At 49.2% G+C, this 24,949-nt stretch overlaps 1 protein-coding gene across 1 annotated transcript in view; it reads left to right on the top strand.

Moving 5' to 3' along the window:
- LOC140409461 (disintegrin and metalloproteinase domain-containing protein 15-like) overlaps window positions 1–24,486 on the top strand; it is a 40,198-nt gene extending 15,712 nt beyond the window's left edge. The window contains exons 4-5 of the mRNA XM_072497894.1: window positions 15,314–15,392; window positions 24,406–24,486. Coding sequence (XP_072353995.1) covers window positions 15,314–15,392; window positions 24,406–24,486 — 160 coding nt within the window. The remainder of the gene's footprint in view (window positions 1–15,313; window positions 15,393–24,405) is intronic.
- The last annotated feature ends 463 nt before the right edge of the window (window positions 24,487–24,949 follow it).

Raw genomic sequence — 24,949 nt, 5'->3', positions numbered from 1 at the left:
GAGATCGGCCTATATGACCCACACTGCTCAGGATCCCCCTCTCGTTTAAGAATGAGTGAAATCGAGGCCTGCGACATCGTTGGGGGGGAGGATTCCCCTCTCTCGAGCTTTGTTAAAAGTCCTCACTGGCAGTGGGCACAACACCTCTGAGAACTTCTTATAAAATTCTCCCGTGTAGCCGTCCGGCCTCGGTGCCTTGCCCGACTGCATGCCCCCAGTTCTTTAACAATTTCCTCTGCCTCAGTATGGGGCCCCCAGACCCTCCACCAGGTCCTCCTCCACCCTCGGAAACCTCAGCTGATCTAGGAATTGCCTCATCCCTTCTGCTCCAGCCGGAGGTTCCGACTCATATAATTTACTATAAGTTCTTTAAAAACTTTGTTCACCCCTGTTGCTAACTTTCTCCTTGGTTCAATTGCTCTGTTTTATTACCTTTGCTCTCGAGTCATCAGGTATCTTTATGATACCGCCACGAGGTTCAAGTCCGAGTAATGATCAATAACCCAATGCACCGATTAGTAAGATTCAAATCAAAGCACATTTATTATACACAGTAATCGCTACTCATGTACAAATTCTACGTCTAAGCTACTGCTACAACTAACAGGCCTATACTTAACTTCGGACTGGCCCACCAGGTCAGGGGACCAAATGGCCTTTTGTTCGGGTTCAGAGTCTGCGGGATTCGACGTTGGTGCGGATTGGTAGCTAGGAGCGCCTATCTCGTAGCGAGTGTTGAATTAAGACTTACTTTGTTCGGGGGTCACTGCACCGGTCACGGTCAATGTTGGCTCCTGTTGCTGGGTGACCCGGGCAGGACGCAGAGGTGAAGAGAGCGAGTGGAACTTGCGGCTTAACTCTTATAGTCCCCAGGGGCTTCCCGCCTTTTGGGGCGGACCCTGTACCTGGTTCCAAGTGATTGGACTTTGTCCCAATTTGCTTGTTTAGATTTCTCCAATACTGGAGCGGTTCCCTGATCGATGGGCGGTCTTGAGGTGCTCGTTCACCTCCTTTGTGTTGAATGGGCAACAAGAGACAGAGAGTAGTAGGGGAAGGGAGTTTCTCAAAATGATGAATTGTGACCAGTGGTGTTCCACAGGGATTCGTGCTGGGACCACTGTTGTTTGTGATATACATAAATGATCTGGAGGAAGGTACAGGTGGTCTGATTAGCAAGTTTGCAGATGACACTAAGATTGGTGGAGTAGCAGATACTGAAAGGGACTGTCAGAGAATACAGCAGAATATAGCTAGACTGGAGAGTTGGGCGGAGAAATGGCAGATGGAGTTCAATCCGAGCAAATGCGAGGTGATGCATTTTGGAAGATCCAATTCAAGAGCGGACTATATGGTAAATGAAAAAGCCCTGGGTAAAATTGATGTACAGTGGGATCTGGGTGTTCAGATCCATTGTACCCTGAAGGTGGCAACACAGGTCGATAGAGTGGTCAAGAAGGCATACAGCATGCTTGTCTTCATCGGAAGGGGTATTGAGTACAAGAGTCGGCAGGTCATGTTACAGTTGTATAAGACTTTGGTTCGGCCACATTTGGAATACTGCGTACAGTTCTGGTCGCCACATTACCAGAAGGATGTGGATGCTTTGGAGAGGGTGCAGAGGAGGTTCACCAGGATGTTGCCTGGTATGGAGGGCGCTAGCTATGAAGAGAGGTTGAGTAGATTAGGATTAGTTTCATTAGAAAGACAGAGGTAGAGGGGGGACCTCATTGAGGTCTACAAAATCATGAGAGGTATGGACAGGGTGGATAGCAAGAAGCTTTTTCCCCAGAGTGGGGGACTCAATTACTCGGGGTCACGAGTTCAAGGTGTGAGGGGAAAAGGTTAAGGGAGATATGCGTGGAAAGTTCTTTACGCAGAGGCTGGTGGCTGCCTGGATGCCAGCGGAAGTGGTAGAGGCGGGCACGATAGCATCATTTAAGATGTATCTAGACAGATACATGAATGGGCGGGGAACAGAGGGATACAGATCCTTAGAAAATAGGCGACAGTTTTAGATAGAGGATCTGGATCGGCGCAGGCTGGGAGGGCCGAAGGGCCTGTTCCTGTGCTGTAATTTTTCTTTGTTCTTTGTTCTTTGGCCCATCGCTTTCCGAGGGTTCACTTTCAAGAAGGCCGATCTGGCGTCGGAAGCTGTGACGCTGGGTATGGGTGTGCCCGAGGCCTCTGGGGCAATTGACACTGGTTTGTTGGTTTCCTGCTCGAAACAAGCAGAGCATGCATTGATCTGGGGTCGTGTCCTCGGCCCAGCCATCTTCAGCTGCTTCATCAATGACCTCCCTTCCATCAGAAGGTCGGAAGTGGGGATGTTTGCGATGACTGCACAATGTGTTCAGCACCATTCGCGACTCCGCAGATAATGAAGCAGTCCCTGTCCAAATGCAGCAAGACCCGGACAATATCCAGGCTCGGGGCTGACAAGTGGCAAGTTACATTTGCACCACACAACCATTGCTGAATCCCCACAATCAAAATCCTGGGGGATACCATTGATCAGAAACTGAACTGGACTAGTCATATTAATATGGTGGCTCCTAGGGCAGGTTAAATGCTAAAAATCCTCCGGCGAGTAACTCACCTTCTAAACCCTGAAAGCCTGTCCACCATCCACACGGCACAAGTCAGGAGTGTGATGGAATACTGTCCACTTGCCTGGATGAGAGCAGCTCCAACAACACTCAAGAAGCTCGACACCATCCAGGACAAAGCAGCCCCGCTTGATTGCTCCCCTTCCACGAACATTCACTCCCTCCACCCCCGATGAACAATATCAGTTGTGTGTACCACCTACAAGATGTACTGCAGTAACTCACCAAAGTTCCTTCGACAGCACCGTCCAAACCCATGACCATTACCATCTAGAAGGACAAGAATAACAGATACCTGGGAACCCCACCACCTGGAGGTTCCCCTCCAAGTCACTCACCACCCTGACTTGGAAATATATCGCAGTTCCTTCACTGTCACTGGGACAAAATCCTGGTACTACCTCCCTAACAGCACAGTGGGTGTACCTACACCTCAGGGACTGCAGCGGTTCAAGAGTACAACTCACCATCACCTTGAAGGGCAACTAGGGATGGGCAGTAAATGCTGGCCTAACCAGCAACGTCCACATCCTGTAAATTATTTTTTTTAAAGCGACTCCCCAGTGGAAATCCTACAGCCTATGGATTCTAATTGAAGGCACAAACTAGAAGCTCCATTCCAACCGGTGGATTTCAACACTTCACATCCTGAGAAGATCGCCACCTACAAAGACCACAACCTCAGCAGCAAAGATACTCATCTCTCATTCCCAGTTAAATCCCCGTTATTGTGATCCTTCCCTCCCCCCACTGTATGTCCGCCTTGCGAGGATGTGGGTGGAGGGTGGGGCGGTGTTCGGGGAATATTTAGATGAGCAGACCATTGTTCTATTTTTTCCCTTCTCTAGTTATACACAAACAGCTTTTTCAAGTTTTACTTGCCTGTATGTCGTTGGATCAGTGCAGGGTCAAACATCTCAGGAAAATATACGAATTATTGATGAATTCACTTCTGGTGGGATCCTGAGATCTGTGAGGCTGTATTTCACTGCGCCTCCGCCAGGGTTCGTAACATTACACAGTACCCAGTTTAGGATGGCCTGTTCGCGAGTTGGTTCCTCAACATATTGGTCGAGAAAACAATCCTGTATACCCTCCAGGAATTTGTCCTCTTTGATCTTGTGGCCAATTTGATTTGTCCAATCTATATGCGGATTCAAATCAACCATAATTACAGATATTCCTCTATCGCATGCATCTCTAATTTCCTGTTTAATGCCATTCCCAACTTCGCCATTGCAGATTGGGGGTCTATATACCATACGCACTAATGTTTTCAGCCCCTTGGTGTCTCTCAGCTCCACCCAAACAGGTTCCAGATTGTCGGAGATAATATCCTTCCTCACTAATTTTCCTCTCCACCATCTTTTTATCCTTTTTATCTGTCCTTCCGAAATACTGTTGGTATCCTGAGTATATCATACTCGTTTACATCTATTTGCATGATGGTTCATCTGCTTTATTGCAAATGCTCCGCGCATTAAGGCACAAAGCCTTTAAGCTTGTCCTTTTAACACTCCTTGCCCGCCCCAATACGTTTCACTGTGGCTCTGTTTGAATCTGGCCCTTGGTTTCTCTGCCTATCACTTTTCTTATTCACCTTTCCGTATTTTGTTTTTTGTCCTTGTTTCCTCCTCCTCTGACTCCTTGCATAGGATCCCATCCCCCTGTCATTTTTGTTTAAACCCTCCCTAACCATGCAAGCAAATACTCCCACTCGGGCATCAGTTCCAGTCCTGCCCAGGTGTAACCCGTCCAGTTTGTACAGGTCCCACCTCCCCCAGAACCGGTGCCAATGCCCCAGGAATCTGAAACCCTCCCCCTGACAACATATCTTCAGCCACGTATTCATCCTATATACCCTCTCATTTCTATTCTGACCAGCACGTGGCACTGGTAGTAATCCTGAGATCAATACCTTTGAGGTCCGACTTCTCAACTTTCTTCCTAACTCCTTATATTCTGCTCTTTGAACCTCATCCCTTTTTTCTTTAACCTATGTTCATGGTACCGATGTGTACCACGACCACTGACTGTTCACCCTCCCCCTCCAGAATGTCCTGTACCCGCTCTGAGACATCCTTGAACTGAGCACCAGGTAGGCAACATACCGTCCTGGAGTCTCGTTTGTGGCCACATAAACGCCTGTCTATTCCCCTTACAATTAAATCCCCTATAACTATTACATCCCTACACATTTTACTTCCCTCTGCAGCAGAACCAACCATGGTGCAACGCATTCTGCTGTTGCTGTTTTCCCCTGAGAGTTAATTCCCCCAACGCTATCCAAAGTGGGATATCTGTTCTGCAGGGGAATAGCCACAGGAGATTCCTGCTCTGCCTGCCTTGCTCTGTTTCTCTGTCTGGTGGTCACACTGTCTGGGGGTCACTGCCTGTGCAGTCTGAGTTTGCGGTGTGACCATCTCTCGATTTGTGCGATCCACAACACTCTACGCCTCAAGGATGCTCCATAGTGTCCACAGCCGTCGATCCAACTCCAAAACCCGGGCTTCCAAGATCTGTAGTTGGAGACACTCCCTGCATGCATGTTGTTTCCAGGCTGGAAATGTTCCCGTCTTCCCACGTGGAGCAAGAGGAGCAAACCAAGGCTTTCTTCTCTCCTGCCACGACTTACTAGTTTAAATTAAACCTTTTGAAGGTGCGTGATATTAGATTAAAACCAATGCTCTTTATCCCTTCTTTCCTTGTACTCGTTGCTACCAATTATAGCCTTTACATACTATAAACCACAAAGTATTTTCAACTATAAATGAAAAAAGTTGCAAAGACTTAACAACCTTACCCACTACTTACCATTGTTCTTTCCATTGTAGCTTCAGGTGCAGCAGGACAAGAACACCCTCGGAATGTTTAAAAGTTACAACACGAGGAGCAAAAGCAAAAGTACCTCTCCCCGCCCTGCATCGTATTTCCACTCTGTTCCCAAACTTAACATTTACTCTGGCTATGTCTCCCCATCTCCGATGTAATCACCAACTCTTCCTTGCTAATTTGGGCTTCAGGTGATTGACAGATAACTGCCACTCAGCTATCTGGGTGGGGCAGTTCCATCTAACTATTTTAATTGCACTACCAAACTTATAAGTAAGGAAAGATGGAAAGAGTTGAAAACTCACTCTGGTTGTGCCTCATCCTGGATGTGGTGTCCCTCACTGCTCGTGCGCAAAGCTCACTATGTTTGGCATTACTTTGAACCACCTTATATGTCCCGAACTCCCCAGTTTCCTGATGGGCTTGTTGCATACTGGCTAAGAAATTCCTCCTGAATAAACGTGCAGAGTTCTGCATCCTCTGTACCTTTACACTGAATTTATCACAATTAATATTGGAGTGGAGGAAATTCCCAAGAATTATTGTCCTACATTTTTCAGCAATTTGTCCTGATCTCTCCCTCAGAGAATTCTGGGGAACTATTACAGATTCTGAACTGTATGATTGCCTATTTCTGATATCTCAGTCCAACCACGAGGCTTCAATTCCTGTTTCCGACGTACACATTTCCAGCAAAACAAAAGTCACTTTGGTTGCTTTTAGTACATGGAGCTGAATTTTATATAATGGGACAGGAACGGGTTGCTGCTTGTGTTTGGACTCTATGTGGATGGCCAAATGCAATCAGGTGATTGGCCTACTACCTCAGAGACGGTATGAGCATTGTCCAATTCATAAACAGGGCAAGGAAACTGAGGTAGAAGAATGTTGTCAGACAGGTGCTGGGGCCAGATTTCAAGCACTGTGAACATTAAATGCTACTGTGGCCTTGTTAGAAAGGACAGCTGGAACAACACTGAAGACCCCCTCCTGCTGGTCACAGTGAAGACCCCCTCCTGCTGGTCACAGTGAAAACCCCCTCCTGCTGGTCATAGTGAAGACCCCCTCCTGTTGATCATAGTGAAGACCCCCTCCTGCTGGTCACAGTGAAGACCCCCTCCTGCTGATCACAGTGAAGACCCCGTCCTGCTGATCACAGTGAAGACCTCCTCCTGCTGATCATAGTGAAGACCCCCTCCTGCTGATCACAGTGAAGACCCCCTCCTGTTGATCACAGTGAAGACCCCCTCCTGCTGATCACAGTGAAGACCCCCTCCTGCTGATCACAGTGAAGACCTCCTCCTGTTGATCACAGTGAAGACCTCCTCCTGCTGATCATAGTGAAGACCCCCTCCTGCTGATCACAGTGAAGACCTCCTCCTGCTGATCACAGTGAAGACCCCCTCCTGTTGATCACAGTGAAGACCTCCTCCTGTTGATCACAGTGAAGACGCCCTCCTGCTGATCACAGTGAAGACCCCCTCCTGCTGGTCACAGTGTGGGCCCCTCCCCTGCAGGTCACAGTGAAGACCCCCTCTTGCTGATCACAGTGAAGACCCCCTCCTGTTGATCATAGTGAAGACCCCCTCCTGCTGGTCACAGTGAAGACCCCCTCCCGCTGGTCACAGTGAAGACCCCCTCCTGCTGATCACAGTGAAGACCCCCTCCTGCTGGTCACAGTGAAGACCCCCTCCTGCTGATCACAGTGAAGACACCTGCTGCTGATCACAGTGAAGACCCCATCCTGCTGATCACAGTGAAGACCCCGTCCTGATGATCACAGTGAAGACCCCCTCCTGATGATCACAGTGAAGACCCCCTCCTGCTGATCACAGTGAAGACCCCATCCTGCTGATCAGAGTGAAGACCACCTCCTGCTGGTCACAGTGAAGACCCCCTCCTGCTGATCACAGTGAAGACCCCGTCCTGCTGGTCACAGTGAAGACCCCCTCCTGCTGATCACAGTGAAGACCCCGTCCTGCTGGTCACAGTGAAGACCCCCTCCTGCTGATCAAAGTGATGACCCCTTCCTGCTGGTCATAGCGAAGACCCCCTCCCGCTGATCACAGTGAAGACCCCCTCCTGCTGATCAAAGTGAAGACCCTGTCCTGATGATCACAGTGAAGACCCCATCTTGCTGGTCACAGTGAAGACCCCCTCCTGCTGATCACAGTGAAGACCCCCTCCTGCTGATCACAGTGAAGACCCCCTCCTGATGATCACAGTGAAGACCCCCTCCTGCTGATCACTGTGAAGACCCCCTCCTACTGAACACAATGAAGACCCCCTCCTGCTGGTCACAGTGAAGAACCCCTCCTGCTGATCACAGTGAGGGGACATGAGAAGTATTTGGCAGGTAGGATCAAGGAAAACCCAAAAGCTTTCTATAGGTATGTCAGGAATATGCAAATAACTAGGGTAAGAGTAGGACCAGTCAAAGACAGGGATGGGAAGTTGTGTGTGGAGTCTGAAGAGATAGGCGAGATACTGAATGAATATTTTTTGTCAGTATTCACTCAGGAAAAAGATAATGTTGTGGAGGAGAATGCTGAGACCCAGGCTATTAGAATAGATGGCATTGAGGTACGTAGGGAAGAGGTGTTGGCAATTCTGGACAGGCTGAAAATAGATAAGTACCCGGGTCCTGATGGGATTTATCCTAGGATTCTCTGGGAGGCCAGGGAAGAGATTGCTGGACCTTTGGCTTTGATTTTTATGTCATCATTGGCTACAGGAAAAGTGCCAGAGGACTGGAGGATAGCAAATGTGGTCCCTTTGTTCAAAAAGGGGAGCAGAGACAACCCCGGCAACTATAGACCGGTGAGCCTGTAGTGGGTAAAGTCTTGGAGGGGATTATAAGAGACAAGATTTATAATCATCTAGATAGGAATAATATGATCAGGGATAGTCAGCATGGCTTTGTGAAGGGTAGGTCATGAGTTCTTTGAGAAGGTGACTGAACAGGTAGACGAGGGTAGAGCAGTTGATGTGGTGTATATGGATTTCAGTAAAGCGTTTGATAAGGTTCCCCATGGTAGGCTATTGCAGAAAATACGGAGGCTGGGGATTGAGGGTGATTTAGAGATGTGGATCAGAAATTGGCTAGCTGAAAGAAGACAGAGGGTGGTGGTTGATGGGAAATGTTCAGAATGGAGTTCAGTTACAAGTGGCGTACCACAAGGATCTGTTCTGGGGCCGTTGCTGTTTGTCATTTTTATCAATGACCTAGAGGAAGGCGCAGAAGGTTGGGTGAGTAAATTTGCAGACGACACTAAAGTCAGTGGTGTTGTCGACAGTGTGGAAGGATGCAGCAGGTTACAGAGGGACATAGATAAGCTGCAGAGCTGGGCTGAGAGGTGGCAAATGGAGTTTAATGTAGAGAAGTGTGAGGTGATTCACTTTGGAAGGAATAACAGGAATGCGGAATATTTGGCTAATGGTAAAGTTCTTGAAAGTGTGGATGAGCAGAGGGATCTAGGTGTCCATGTACATAGATCCCTGAAAGTTGCCACCCAGGTTGATAGGGTTGTGAAGAAGGTCTATGGAGTGTTGGCCTTTATTGGTAGAGGGATTGAGTTCCGGAGTCGGGAGGTCATGTTGCAGCTGTACAGAACTCTGGTACGGCTGCATTTGGAGTATTGCGTACAGTTCTGGTCACCGCATTATAGGAAGGACGTGGAGGCTTTGGAGCGGGTGCAGAGGAGATTTACCAGGATGTTGCCTGGTATGGAGGGAAAATCTTATGAGGAAAGGCTGATGGACTTGAGGTTGTTTTCGTTGGAGAGAAAAAGGTTGGAGAGAAGAAGGTTAAGAGGAGACTTAATAGAGGCATACAAAATGATCAGGGGGTAAGATAGGGTGGACAGTGAGAGCCTTCTCCCGCGGATGGAAATGGCTGGCACGAGGGGACATCGCTTTCAACTGAGGGGTAATAGACATAGGACAGAGGTCAGAGGTAGGTTCTTTACGCAAAGAGTGGTGAGGCCATGGAATGCCCTACCTGCAACAGTAGTGAACTCGCCAACATTGAGGGCATTTAAAAGTTTATTGGATAAACATATGGATGATAATGGCATAGTGTAGGTTAGATGGCTTTTGTTTTGGTGCAACATCGTGGGCCGAAGGGCCTGTACTGCGCTGTATTGTTCTATGTTCTATGTTCTAAGACCCCTTCCTGCAGGTCACAGTGAAGACCCCCTCCTGCTGATCACAGTGAAGACCCCCTCCTGCAGGTCACAGTGAAGACCCCCTCCTGCAGGTCACAGTGAAGACCCCCTCCTGCAGGTCACAGTGAAGACCCCCTCCTGCTCATCACAGTGAAGACCCCCTCCTGCAGGTCACAGTGAAGACCCCCTCCTGCTGATCACAGTGAAGACCCACTCCTGATGATCACCGTTGTGAAGACCTTGAAGGACCTGAATGGGAGTCTCTTGCAGCAATTTCGGAGGGAAGACACTTATTGGTTTCATTCTTAGTATTGCTTCCCTGTAAGTTATCTTCTATGCTTGAAGGCCAGCACAGGTGGGTTTCTTCCCAAGGGAGGGCGAAGTAACAACCATCCATTCTGACAAACAAGCTGAGTCAGCTACTGTAAAATAATAATACTAACCTTTATTGTCACAAGTAGGCTTACATTAACACTGCAATGAAGTTACTTTGAAAAGCCCCTAGTCGCCACATTCCGGCGCCTGTTCGGGTACACAGGGAGAATTCAGAATGTCCAATCCACCTAACAACACGTCTTTCGGGACTTGTGGGAGGAAACCGGAGCACCCGGAGGAAACCCACGCAGACACGGGGAGAACGTGCAGACTCCGCACAGACAGTGACCCAAGCCGGGAATCGAACCTGGGACCCTGGAACTGTGGGGCAACGGTGCTAACCACTGTGCTGCCCTTCTGGCAAATGATGAGGAGGGCGTGGGATGATCTGGAGGGTGTAAGGAAACAATGGGGACGGTATGGAGTCCATGATGGGGAGGGTGTGGGGGGGAATGAGGGGGAGGGTGGGTGAGGGTGTGGGGAAAATGAGGGGGAGGGTGTGGGGGGAGTGAGGGGGAGGGTGTGGGGAAAATGAGGGGGAGGGTGTGGGGGGAGTGAGGGGGAGGGTGTGGGGGGAATGAGGGGGAGGGTGTGGGGGATGAGGGGGAGGGTGGGGGAATGAGGGGGAGGGTGTGGGGGGAGTGAGGGGGAGGGTGTGGGGGAATGAGGGGGAGGGTGTGGGGGATGAGGGGGAGGGTGGGGGGAATGAGGGGGAGGGTGTGGGGGGAGTGAGGGGGAATAGGGAGGAGAGTGTGGGGGGGAATGATGGGAAGAATCATGGAATCATCGAGGCAGCACGGTAGGACAGTGACTAGCACTGTGGCTTCACAGCTCCAGGGTCCCAGGTTCGATTCCCGGCTTGGGACACTGTCTGTGCCGAGTCTGCACATCCTCCCCGTGTCTGCGTGGTTTTCCTCCGGGTGCTCCGGTTTCCTCCCACAGTCCAAAGATGGGCAGGTTAGGTGGATTCGCCATGATAAATTGCCCCTTAGTGTGCAAAAAGGGTAGGTGGGGTTACTGGGTTGCAGGGATAGGGTGGAGGTGTAGGCTTGGGTAGGGGGCTCTTTCCAAGGGCCAGTGCAGACTCGATGGGCCGAATGGCCTCCTCTGCACTGTAAATTCTATGATTCTCTATGATTGCATTCGCTTCTGCACTCCAATGCTCCAATCCATTGACATCAGATGGTTCAATTTGACAATCTGCCGCCATTTCCGTTTCCTCTTTGTGATCGTTTGTTCCCTTTAAAGTGGCGGTCTCGGAGGACCACGTGACCGGTTCAGGGCCAATTGTGCGTGAGCACGCGAACCCCGTGGCATGGTCACAATGGGAAACCCCACTGGCTTGCTGCCGGAACGGAGGATCCCACTGCTCACGGGGGCGCGACACGCCGGAAAACAAGGCTGGCGCTACGGAGAATCACACCCCTGGTTCATGATGCAGAGCAAAGCCAGCAGCGTGGGTTTAATGTCCGTTCTGGCTGAGGCGATGAATGAAAGCCCTACCTTCACAACCTTGCCCCTCGCCTGAGGTGTGGTGACCCTCAGGTTAAATCACCACCAGCCAGCTCTCCCCTTCAAAGGGGAAAGCAGCCTATGGTCACCTGGGACAATGGCGACGTCACCTTTTTGTGCCCACCTTCCCAGAATTCCTGAGATTATTGATCGTCTTCAGGACCTGCAGCAATGTGTGAAGGAAGACTGTGGCTGTTGTGTCCTGTGTGATCTGCACCGCAGCTTGCCCACATCAGATTTCTTCACCTATCCTGGGCAATCACGTCCTCCCTCCTTGTCTCAGGAGGAGGACAGGCAGAGGCGCATCAGTAAACTGAAGACACCTTGCATTATCTTTGCAATATCTCAATATGTGCCTCAGTTTCAAGGGCTCGCCGTCTGCTGTCTCTGGAGCTGCTGTCATTTAACATAAAGGTTACCTTTTTCAGTATGGTGCCAGTGTTGCTTGTTGTGTGACTCCGTGCCAGCTGTGCCGCCCGATTGGATAAATTCCACACCTCTCCGCAGTTAATTGGCCAACTCCTTCCTGCTTTTCAGCATTTAATTGGCCAACACTGACACAATACAAAGGTTTCCCCTGCCTGCCCCCTATCCAGTTCCATGTGGCTAGAACAACCCTAACCTCATACTTCTGACACAATTCCATCCTCGGTCTCTTCCAATTCTCTCATTCCCTGCGGCCTCCTTTGCAATAGATTCTCAAACCCCCGTTGATTTTGATTAACCCGGCATGGTAAAAGTGGTGTGTTTATCAAGAGAACCCTGACCTTCAAGAAATCTTATTGCTCCATGAGAAAGGATTAGGGCAAGCTGAGAAAAGTCTGACTTTATTTGTTCCCGAGAGCAACATAACAAAAGGTGAACATAGAACATAGAACATATAACAATACAGCGCAGTACAGGCCCTTCGGCCCACGATGTTGCACCGAAACAAAAGCCATCTAATCTACACTATACCATTATCATCCATATGTTTATCCAATAAACTTTTAAATGCCCTCAATGTTGGCGAGTTCACTACTGTAGCAGGTAGGGCATTCCACGGCCTCACTACTCTTTGCGTAAAGAACCTACCTCTGACCTCTGTCCTATATCTATTACCCCTCAGTTTAAAGTTATTACCCCTCGTGCCAGCCATTTCCATCCGCGGGAGATGGCTCTCACTGTCCACCCTATCCAACCCCCTGATCATTTTGTCTGCCTCTATTAAGTCTCCTCTTAATCTTCTTCTCTCCAACGAAAACAACCTCAAGTCCATCAGCCTTTCCTCATAAGATTTTCCCTCCATACCAGGCAACATCCTGGTAAATCTCCTCTGCACCCGCTCCTAAGCCTCCACGTCCTTCCTATAATGCGGTGACCAGAACTGTACGCAATACTCCAAATGCGGCCGTACCAGAGTTCTGTACAGCTGCAACATGACCTCCTGACTCCGGAACTCAATCCCTCTACCAATAAAGGCCAACACTCCATAGGCCTTCTTCACCACCCTATCAACCTGGGTGGCAACTTTCAGGGATCTATGTACATGGACACTTAGATCCCTCTGCTCATCCACACTTCCAAGAACTTTACCATTAGCCAAATATTCCGCATTCCTGTTATTCCTTCCAAAGTGAATCACCTCACACTTCTCTACATTAAACTCCATTTGCCACCTCTCAGCCCTGCTCTGCAGCTTATCTATATCCCTCTGTAACCTGCTACTTCCTTCCACACTATCGACAACACCACCGACTTTAGTATCGTCTGCAAATTTACTCACCCACCCTTCTGCGCCTTCCTCTAGGTCATTGATAAAAATGACAAACAGCAACGGCCCCAGAACAGATCCTTGTGGTACTCCACTTGTGACTGAACTCCATCCTGAACATTTCCCATCAACCACCACCCTCTGTCTTCTTTCAGCTAGCCAATTTCTGATCCACATCTCTAAATCACCCTCAATCCCCAGCCTCCGTATTTTCTGCAATAGCCTACCGTGGGGAACCTTATCAAACGCTTTGCTGAAATCCATATACACCACATCAACTGCTCTACCCTCGTCTACCTGTTCAGTCACCTTCTCAAAGAACTCGATAAGGTTTGTGAGGCATGACCTATCCTTCACAAAGCCATGCTGACTATCCCTGATCATATTATTCCTATCTAGATGATTATAAATCTTGTCTCTTATAATCCCCTCCAAGACTTTACCCACTACAGACGTGAGGCTCACCGGTCTATAGTTGCCGGGGTTGTCTCTGCTCCCCTTTTTGAACAAAGGGACCACATTTGCTATCCTCCAGTCCTCTGGCACTATTCCTGTAGCCAATGATGACATAAAAATCAAAGCCAATGGTCCAGCAATCTCTTCCCTGGCCTCCCAGAGAATCCTAGGATAAATCCCATCAGGTCCCGGGGACTTATCTATTTTCAGCCTGTCCAGAATTGCCAACACCTCTTCCCTACGTACCTCAATGCCATCTAATCTATTTACCTGGAGCCCAGCATTCTCCTCCACAACATTATCTTTTTCCTGAGTGAATACTGACGAAAAATATTCATTTAGTATCTCGCCTATCTCTTCAGACTCTACACACAACTTCCCATCCCTGTTCTTGACTGGTCCTACTCTTTCCCTAGTCATTCGCTTATTCTTGACATACCTATAGAAAGCTTTTGGGTTTTCCTTGATCCTTCCTGCCAAATACTTCTCATGTCCCCTCCTTGCTCGTCTTAGCTCTCTCTTTAGATCCTTCCTCGCTACCTTGTAGCCCCAACTGAAACTTCACACCTCATCTCCACATAGGCCTCCTTCTTCCTCTTAACAAGAGATTCCACTTCTTTGGTAAACCACGGTTCCCTCGCTCGGCACCTTCCTCCCTGCCTGACCGGTACATACTTATCAAGAACACGCAGTAGCTGATCCTTGAACAAGCTCCACTTATCCAGTGTGTCCAACACTTGCAGCCTACTTCTCCACCTTATTCCCCCCAAGTCACGTCTAATGGCATCATAATTTCCCTTCCCCCAGCTATAACTCTTGCCCTGCGGTGTATACTTATCCCTTTCCATCCTTAACGTAAACGTCACCGAATTGTGGTCACTGTCCACAAAGTGCTCACCTACCTCCAAATCCAACACCTGGCCTGGTTCATTACCCAAAACCAAATCCAATGTGGCCTCGCCTCTTGTTGGCCTGTCAACAAACTGTGTCAGGAAACCCTCCTGCACACACTGTACAAAAAACGACCCATCTAATGTACTCGAACTATGTCTTTTCCAGTCAATATTTGGAAAGTTAAATTCTCCCATAATAACTACCCTGTTACTTTCGCTCTTATCCAGGATCATCCTCGCCACCCTTTCCTCTACATCCCTAGAACTATTTGGAGGCCTATAGAAAACTCCCAACAGGGTGACCTCTCCTTTCCTGTTTCTAACCTCAGCCCATACTACCTCGGAAGATGAGTCCCCATCTAGCATCCTCTCCGCCACCGTAATACTGCTCTTGACTAGCAGCGCCATACCTCCCCCTCTTTTGCCTCCTTCTCTGAGCTTACTAAAACACCTAAACCCCGGAACCTGCAACATCCATTCCTGTCCTTGCTCTATCCATGCCTCCGAAATGGCCACAACCTTTCGTTCTCAGTCAGAGCTTTAATTCTAAAATCGGAGCTTGTCCCACATCAGGAGACTCGAGTTGGTATCAAGTGAAATGACTGGTTTGACACGAGAAGGATCAGACAGGATGTGTTGTATGTGGACAGAGCAGTGCTGAGAGACTCGACCATTCACTCTCATTCTGCTGAATCTTAATCCCTTCTGTTTTTTCCCCAGACTCCTCTTGCCAAAAGGGTTTCAGGTGTCGTACTATGATTCAAATGGGTCTCTGGTCACAGAGAAGGAGACTGAACTGGTGAGAAATCTCTTGCAAAGTGAAACCTGATTGAGATCCATTGACTATTCAATGCAGTTATTGTACACTGATTTTGATGTTTCATTTCCTCTCCGCCACTCCCCTTCTATAGATCCCAGAGCCTTCTATAGGCACACACAGAGTAAAAGGGGAGGTAACAGGGTTGATGATGGAATTACGGGGAATTTACACCTTGGGGCTGAGGTATTAAAGAAATACTTTGGATCCGTCTTTAAGAAGGACCCAGGACATGTCACGTTACTCAGGACATGGTGACAGATGCTTGCTTTCGATGACTGGTGTACATGGAAAAAATGAATTGGGTACTTTACATTTATTTAAATAAATAATTCATTTTGCACACTGGCCTCTTGCGCCGAATTCTCCGTTGGCTGACGGCGAAATCGGGAAAGGCGATTGGACAATCGGTTTTGACACCAAACCCGTGGCTGGTGCCGGGATCACATCGAATTGCAATTCTCTGTCACCTCGACAGCAGTGTCAATGTGTTCCACTCCGCAACTACAGGGAACACAATTTGCATATCATCAGCTGTTCTCCAGGACGCTGCCATCCTCTGCCTCCATCAGGGGGAATTCCCAACGGCAACATTCACTTGTACTTTTAAAAATTGGGAAACTGGTGCCGTGGCTGATGAGGGCGGGAGACGAGGTAGGACACGGAGAGGTGCGACTGTGCATTGCCGGGCTGGACACTGGCCCGGGCTGGCTGGGGGAGTGGCCCTGCCAGGGTCGTGGGGGTGATGGGGGAGAGCTGGGGGGTGGGGGGGGGGGGTGACCCCGCATGAGACCAGGGCGGTGTCCAGGCACGGACTGCCATTGCTGTGGCCTGAAAGGCAGCCATCTGGTTTTGCACCTCACTGACCACTCACCTTGGTCCTGGTTCTGCAGAGTGTCCTCAGCTGTTTGGGTGTCCCGTCCCCCCCAGCCCCCACCGCGCAGCCCAGACCCCACCCACCACCCTACCATCGCTGCATCAATGGGACTCGGGGGAGGAAACCTCTCCGCTGGTTGGAGTCATACCCGGCACAAAGGAAGCTGTTGTGGTGGTTGGAGGTCAATCATCTCAGCTCCAGGACATCACTGCAGGAGTTCCTCAGGGTCGTGTCCTCGGCCCAGCCATCTTCAGCTGCTTCATCAATGGCCTCCCTTCCATTATAAGGTCAGAAGTGGGGATGTTTGCGGATGACTGCACAATGTTCAGCACCATTCGCGACTCCGCAGATAATGAAGCAGTCCCTGTCCAAATGCAGCAAGACCCGGACAATATCCAGGCTCGGGGCTGACAAGTGGCAAGTTACATTTACACCACACAACTGCAAGGCAATGGCCATCTCCTACAAGAGAGGATCTAACCACCGCCCCGTGACATTCAATGGCATTACCATCGCTGATTCCCAACAATTTACATCCTGGGGGTTACCATTGATCAGAAACTCAACTGGACTAACCACATTAATACTGTGGCTACCAGGACAGGTCAGAGGCTGGGAATCCTGAGGAGAGTAACTCACCTCCTGACCCTGAGCCCCCCCAACTCACCTCCTGACCCCTCCCCCCCCACCCCCAAAAGCCTGTCCACCATCTACAAGGCACAAGTCAGGTGTGTAATGGAATATTTTTAATGGAAAGCTTTTTCCCCAGAGTGGGGGACTCAATTACTAGGGGTCACGAGTTCAGGGAGAGAGGAGAAAAGTTTAAGGGGAGATATGCGTGGAAAGTTCTTTACGCAGAGGGTGGTGGGTGCCTGGAACGCATTGCCGGCGGAGGTGGTAGAGGCGGGCACGATAGTGTCATTTAAGATGTATCTAGACAGATACATGAATGGGCGGGGAACAGAGGGATACAGATCCTTAGAAAATAGGCGACAATTTTAGATAGAGTATCTGGATCGGCGCAGGCTTGTGGGGCCGAAGAGCCTGTTCCTGTGCTGTATTTTTCTTTGTTCTTTGTACTCTCCACTTGCCTGGATGAGCGCAGCTCCAACAACACTCAAGAAGCTCAACATCGTCCAGGACAAAGCAACCCCGCTTGATGTGCCGCTTGATTGCTCCCCCCTTCCACAAACATTCAATCCCTCCACCACCGCGCACAGTGGCAGCCCCGTGTGCACCATCTACAAGATGCACTGCAGTAACTCACCAAGGTTCCTCAGACAGCACCTTCCAAACCCACGATCTCTACCATCTAGAAGGACAAGAGCAGCAGATACCTGGGAACCCCACCACCTGGAGGTTTCTCTCCAAGTCACTCACTTGGAAATATATTGCCGTTTCTTGACTGTCGCTGGGTCAACATCCTGGAACTCCCTCCCTAACAGCACAGTGGGTGTACCTACACCACAAGGACTGTAGCGGTTCCAGAAGGCAACTCACCACCAACTCCTGAAGAGGAACTAGGGGTGGGCAATAAACGCTGGCCCAACCAGCGACGCCCAAATCCTGTAAATGAAGAAAAAAAAATGCTGAGAAGCAGAAGTTCTGGTGAGGGGCTGAACATAATTAGTATTAGTGATGAAATGGTTTGGGGCAGATTAATGCTTTTCAAGGTCGACAAATATCCAGGGCCTGATAATCTTCATCCCAGAGTACTTTAGAAAGTGGCCCTAGAATGAGTAGATCCATTGTTTGTTATTATCCAAATTCTTTGGTCTCTGGGATAGTTCCTGCTGATTGGAGGGTAGCGAATGTAACCCCGCTACTCAAAAGAGGAGGGAGAGAGAAAACAGGAAACTATGGACCAGTGAGCCTAACCTCGGTAGTAGGGAAGTTGCTGGAGTCCTTTATCGAGGATTTCATAGCACAGCATTTGGAAAGCGGTGGTGTGATCAGACTAAGTCAGCATTGATTTACAAAAGGGAAATCATGTTTGACAGCCTTCTCCCGCGGATGGTGATGTCTAGCACGAGGGGACATAGCTTTAAATTGGGGGGAGATAGATGTAGGACAGATGTCAGAGGTAGGTTCTTTACTCAGAGAGTAGTAAGGGCGTGGAATGCCCTGCCTGCAACAGTAGTGGACTCACCAACACTAAGGGCATTTAAATGATCATTGGATAGACATATGGACGATAAGGGAATAGTGTAGATGGGCTTTAGAGTGGTTTCACAGGTCGGCGCAACATCGAGGGCCGAAGGGCCTGTACTGCGCTGTAATGTTCTATTCTATTCTATTCTAAATCTACTAGAATTCTTTGAAGATGTAAAATACTAGAGTTGACCTGGGAGAACCGATGGATGTGGATTAGTTAGACTTTGAGAAGGTTTTTGACTGGCAGATAAAGTTAAAGCACTTGGGATTGCGGGTAGTGTTTTGAGATGGATGGAAAGCTGGTTAGCAGACAGGAAGCACAATGTTACTCAGCGATACATTGGTGTCCTCGGATATCAGTCGCTGAAAGGGTGAAGATACAGCATACAACCGGCAGTAAAGGCAAATGGTATGTTGGCCTTCACAGCGAGAATATTGGTGTATAGGATTAGAGATGATTCGCTACAATTGTTTAGGATATTGGTGAGGCCACATGTGTGTAATTTCAGCTTACTTTCAGCAACGGATGCACGAGGACGTCCAGATCTCGCTGAGTATCCACTCCCTCAATTTACATCCTTTAAAATAATAATCTGCCTTTCTAATTTTGTAACGAAGTGGATAACATCACATTTATCCACATTACACTGCATCTGCCATGCATGTACCCACTCACTCAGCCTGTCCAAATCCCGCTGAAGCATCTCTGCATCCTCCTCACAGCTCACCCTCCCACCCAACTTTGTATCATCTGCAAATTTGGATATAATTCATTTATTTCCCTCATCCATGTCATTTCTATAATGTGAACAGTCGGGGTCCCAGCACAGATCCCTGCAGTACGCCACTAGTCACTGCCTGCCAATCAGAAAAAGACCCATTTATTCCAACGTTTTGCCTACCTGTCTGCTGGGGAGTTGGGGATTTGACATCACATGGGCCGGCCTCAGATTCGCCATGATCTTCGCTAGTGTGGCGCAGGGTCATGGGACTGAATGTCCTATTCCCGTTCCTAATTCGCATGAAGACTCCTCTCTCAATAGCGTCGGGCAGGATTCCCCGGCCAGCGACGCCGTAATTGTGAATCGCGATCGGGCGGACAATATGGCGTCAGCAGAAAGTCGAGGTTGGCGCCGGGCGCGGAACGGAGCAGCAGACTCGGGTGCCTCGATCGCAATGTCAATGCGTCCCATGCCCCGTGGGGGCGTGACCGTGCAAAAGATAGGTGTTTTTCCGAATGGAGGTCTGTAACTAGTGGTGTTCCACAGGGATCAGTTCTGGGACCTCTGCTCTTTGTATTATATATAAATGACTTGGAAGAAAACATAGCGGGTCTGATTAGCAAGTTTGCGGATGATACTAAGATTGCAGGAGTTGCGGATGGTGATGCAGATTGTCAGAGGATACAACAGGATATAGATAGGCTGCAAAATTGGGCAGAGAAATGGCAGATGGCATTTAACCCGGACAAATGTGAGGTGATGCATTTTGGAAGATCCAATTCAGGTGGGAGCTATAAAACAAATGGCAGAATCACAGGAGCATAGAGACACAGAGATCTGGGCGTGCAGGTCCACAGATCCTTAAAAGTGGCAGCACAGGTGGAAATGGTGGTAAAGAAAGCAGATGGCATGCTTGCCTTCATAGGACGGGGTATCGAGTATAAAAGCTTGAAAATTGTGTTACAATTATATAGAACGTTGGTTCGGCCACATTTGGAATACTGTGTCCAATTCTGGCACCACACTACCAGAAGGACGTGGGGGCTTTGGAGAGAGCACAGAAAAGGTTTACCAGGATGTTGCCTGAGATTTAATAAACTGGGATTGTTCTCCCGAGAGAGATGGAGGCTAAGAGGCGACCTGAAAGAAGTTTATAAAATTATGAGGAGTAAAGAGAGGGTGAACAGTTGGAGGCTTTTTCCAGGGTGGAATTGACAATTACAAGGGAGCACAAGAACAAGGTGAGGGGGGAAAGGTTCAGTGGAGATGTGCGGGGGAAGGTTTTTACACAGAGGGTGGTGGTGGCCTGGAATGCGCTGCCAAGTGAGGTGGTTGAGGCAGACACGTAGCGACCTTGAAGACCTATCCGGATAGACACATGAACAGAAGGGGGATAGAAGGATGCAGGCGTTTGGTCTAGATAGGGCACGTGATCGGCGCAGGCTTGGAGGGCTGAAGGGCCTGTTCCTGTGCTGTATTGTTCTTAGTTCTCTTTTTTCTCTTTGTTCACAATGGTTAGCACTGTGGCTTCACAGCGCCAGGGTCCCAGGTTCGATTTACGGCTGGGTCACTGTCTGTGCGGAGTCTGCATTGTCTCCCCGTGTCTGCGTGGGTTTCCTCCGGGTGCTCCGGTTTCCTCCCACAAGTCCCGAAAGACGTGCTGTTAGGTGAATTGGACATTCTGAATTCCCCGTCGGTGTACCTGAACAGGCGCCGGAATGTGGCGATTAGGGGATTTTCACAGTAACTTCATTGCAATGTAAGCCTACTTGTGACAATAACGATGAATATTATCATGACCGGTACAGGCTTGGAGGGCTGAAGGACCTGCTCTGTGCTGTATTTTTCTTTTTTCTTTGCCCCCTTTGCTGTATTCCATCCCACCCTAACTTGACTCACCTGATGAAGGAGCTGCGCTCCGAAAGCTAGTGATTCCAAATAAACCTGTTGGACTTCAACCTGAAGTTGCAAGACTTCTTACTGTGCCCTCTCCCAAAGGTTGTGGGCCGCCATCGCCTGGTTGGACAGATAATGCTCAGCGTGAGGCACTCAGACATAGGCAGTGCAGCGGTCTGCAGGTAGTGTCCTAGGTATGCAGGCCAGCCGACAATGGCGGCTGGTATGGGTGTTGGTTGCCAGAAACACTGTTATTCTTTTATAACCGCAGTGTGTTTGACCCATCTAAGATGGACAAATGATCACACAGGTTGATAAGTACAATAATAGTTTGGCACACACACAAGGTTGTTTACTTAATTAATCACACGTTCATGCACATTGGACTATAATGAACACACATAAAAGACCTTGACTGAACTCCCAGATGACCGGCAGATCAAGAGTAGATACGGCCTTATATGGATCCAGTAGTCTGGCAGCACTGCGGTTCTGTAAGTGGTCCATGTCCTGTTGTCGTCCTCTGTGGATGGCGTGGGCTCTTCTTGGCTGGTGGATTCATCCCTGTTGGTGCGGCAGTCGAGAGAGAGCGAGTGAAGGTTGCACTGCCTTTTCACTGGCTTGGAATTCCCTGCCCCTTTTGTGGGCGGTCTCTGGGTCACTGTTAATCAATTAATCAGGGTTCCCTCCCCCTGATCGGCCACGTCCAATCAGGGGCTGCCACATCGATTTTGGGGTGGGCAGTCAGTGGCCAATCCTGGGAGGGGCTTGGTGTCGCTGCGTCTGGTAGACAATGTGATGGACAGGATAGTCCCATTGATCATTTAATTGTCTTTTAATGGCCTTTTGCAGGTGTGAGTTTCTGCATAAGGTCTGGGCTGCAGTTTGTATATTTGCAGGCTGCAGCCTGTCGTGTTCAAGCTTGGCCGAATTTCCCATCACTCTTTCCAGCAGGCCATTTCACATGGCCACATTGGAATATGGTGCAAGGTGGGGTGCGATGGACTGCAGGCGGGTAGGGTTCGATTGCCTGCTAAGGGGGGGTGGTGGTGCTGGGTACGGGATTCTGGGGCGGGGTTGGTGCCAGGAGCGCGGTGGTGCCTCACCTTGACTGGCCTGGCGATTGCCCATCTTCACCCAGCCTCTTATTGATCAAGGACCTATCGCTCCCTGTCTTAAAGACACTCAGTGAATTATCCCCCCCCCCCACCCAACCCTCATTATGCTGACCCCTCGATCCTCCTTAATGGAGTGTATGTGACCGGCTTCCAGCTCCAGGCGAACCCACCAACCGACCCACTCAAGATGAACTGAATCTTTTCCCATTTGGAAGCAAATGGACGTATTAGTGAGAGGCAGCATGGTTTTGTGAAGGGGAGGTCGTGTCTCACTAACTTGATAGAGTTTTTCGAGGCGGTCACAAAGATGATAGATGCAGGTAGGGCAGTGGATGTTGTCTATATGGACTTCAGTAAGCCCTTTGACAAGGTCCCTCATGGTAGACTAGTACAAAAGGTGAAGTCACACGGGATCAGGGGTGAACTGGCAAGGTGGATACAGAACTGGCTAGGCCATAGAAGGCAGAGGGTAGCAATGGAGGGATGCTTTTCTAATTGGAGGGCTGTGACGAGTGGTGTTCCACAGGGATCAGTGCTGGGACCTTTGCTCTTTGTAGTATATATAAATGATTTGGAGGAAAATGTAACTGGTCTGATTAGTAAGTTTGCAGACGACACAAAGGTTGGTGGAATTGCGGATAGCGATGAGGACTGTCTGAGGATACAGCAGGATTTAGATTGTCTGGAGACTTGGGCGGAGAGATGGCAGATGGAGTTTAATCCGGACAAATGTGAGGTAATGCATTTTGGAAGGGCTAATGCAGGTAGGGAATATACAGTGAATGGTAGAACCCTCAAGAGTATTGAAAGTCAAAGATCTAGGAGTACAGGTCCACAGGTCATTGAAAGGGGCAACACAGGTGGAGAAGGTAGTCAAGAAGGCATACGGCATGCTTGCCTTCATTGGTCGGGGCATTGAGTATAAGAATTGGCAAGTCATGTTGCAGCTGTATAGAACCTTAGTTAGGCCACACTTGGAGTATAGTGTTCAATTCTGGTCGCCACACTACCAGAAGGATGTGGAGGCTTTAGAGAGGGTGCAGAAGAGATTTACCAGAATGTTGCCTGGTATGGAGGGCATAAGCTATGAGGAGCGATTGAATAAACTCGGTTTGTTCTCACTGGAACGAAGGAGGTTGAGGGCGACCTGATAGAGGTATACAAAATTATGAGGGGCATAGACAGAGTGGATAGTCAGAGGCTTTTCCCCAGGGTAGAGGGGTCAATTACTAGGGGGCATAGGTTTAAGGTGAGAGGGGCAAGGTTTAGAGTAGATTTACGAGGCAAGGTTTTTACACAGAGGGTAGTGGGTGCCTGGAACTCGCTACCGGAGGAGGTAGTGGAAGCAGGGACGATAGGGACAATTAAGGGGCATCTTGACAAATATATGAATAGGATGGGAATAGAAGGATACGGACCCAGGAAGTGTAGAAGATTGTAGTTTAGTTGGGCAGTATGGTCGGCACGGGCTTGGAGGGCCGAAGGGCCTGTTCCTGTGCTGTACATTTCTTTGTTCTTTGTTCTTTGTTCTTTTCGAAGCTCAGGAATTCCGCCAAGTCGCTCAAGCACACACCCGGCTTTTGTGGCCTCGGGTCCCTTCACCCAAGCAAAATCCGTCTCCTGGCTATCAGATAGGCAAGGCCAAGACACCGGCCTCTGTCCTGCAGCTTTTTGCGGCAATGCTGTCCTGTCCTCGCGGTGGGGCCCACACCCTGCCACCAGTGCCCAGGCCCAGTTGATATGGGCGGGTGGTAACCTCCTTGCCAGCCCGGGCTACAAGGTGTCCCACCTCTCTTCCATGGCATCCATCAATAACTCCAGCTCTGCGTCTAGGGACCTCAGGGTAGCTCTGCAGGGTGCCATCTTCCTGGCGGGAAAGGCAGTGGCGGGGTCAAGTGCCGCCATGCAGCTTGGCAGACTCTTCAGTGGCATTGCAGACCCCAGCAGGTCACACCACGGTATGCGTTGGAATTTCACTAGTTCCACATGCCTGGGGTGCTGCCCCATGAGCATGTCCTGCCTGACTCTGCCAGTCGGTACCCATCGGGGCCATGGTAAACCCCGTAGTCAGTCCCGGCATCAGTAGTCTCTCAAACGGAGAATTCACCACACTGTTACACTTGTTGGTAATGCAATGTAATATTTGGAAGCAAACTTAGCAGAGAATTCTTCTGGGATGCTATGAATATCAGGAATATTTATGTTCAAATTTGACTACCATCTGACAGTATCGCTGTTCCTATGAGGGCTCCATTAGAAGATTCCCCGGATCCCAGGTCTCTGCGAGCATCTGCTCAGGACTCAGGTAACAAAACTTACAATTCCTTTGCATATCGTGGCTCTGCTATGTGCAAATAATTAACAGAAATAATTAAACTGCAGACCGTTAAGTCAGCAGGGTAAGGATTACTCACTGTGTATCTGCACTGGGATGTGTTTATTCAGCCGGGTAAGGATTACTCACTGTGTAACTGTACTGGGATGTGTTTATTCAGCAGGGTAAGGATTACTCACTGTGTAACTGTACTGGGATGTGTTTATTCAGCAGGGTAAGAATTACTCACTGTGTAACTGTACTGGGATGTGTTTATTCAGCAGGGTAAGGATTTCTCACTGTGTAACTGTACTGGGATGTGTTTATTCAGCAGGGTAAGAATTACTCACTGTGTAACTGTACTGGAATGTGTTTATTCAGCAGGGTAAGGATTACTCACTGTGTAACTGTACTGGAATGTGTATATTCAGAAGGTTAAGGATTACTCACTGTGCAAA

Source organism: Scyliorhinus torazame, chromosome 3, assembly GCF_047496885.1.
Source record: "Scyliorhinus torazame isolate Kashiwa2021f chromosome 3, sScyTor2.1, whole genome shotgun sequence".
Classification (NCBI taxonomy): domain Eukaryota; kingdom Metazoa; phylum Chordata; class Chondrichthyes; order Carcharhiniformes; family Scyliorhinidae; genus Scyliorhinus; species Scyliorhinus torazame.
Note: the sequence above shows the minus strand (reverse complement) of the source record. Positions and strands in the feature narration are given on the sequence as shown.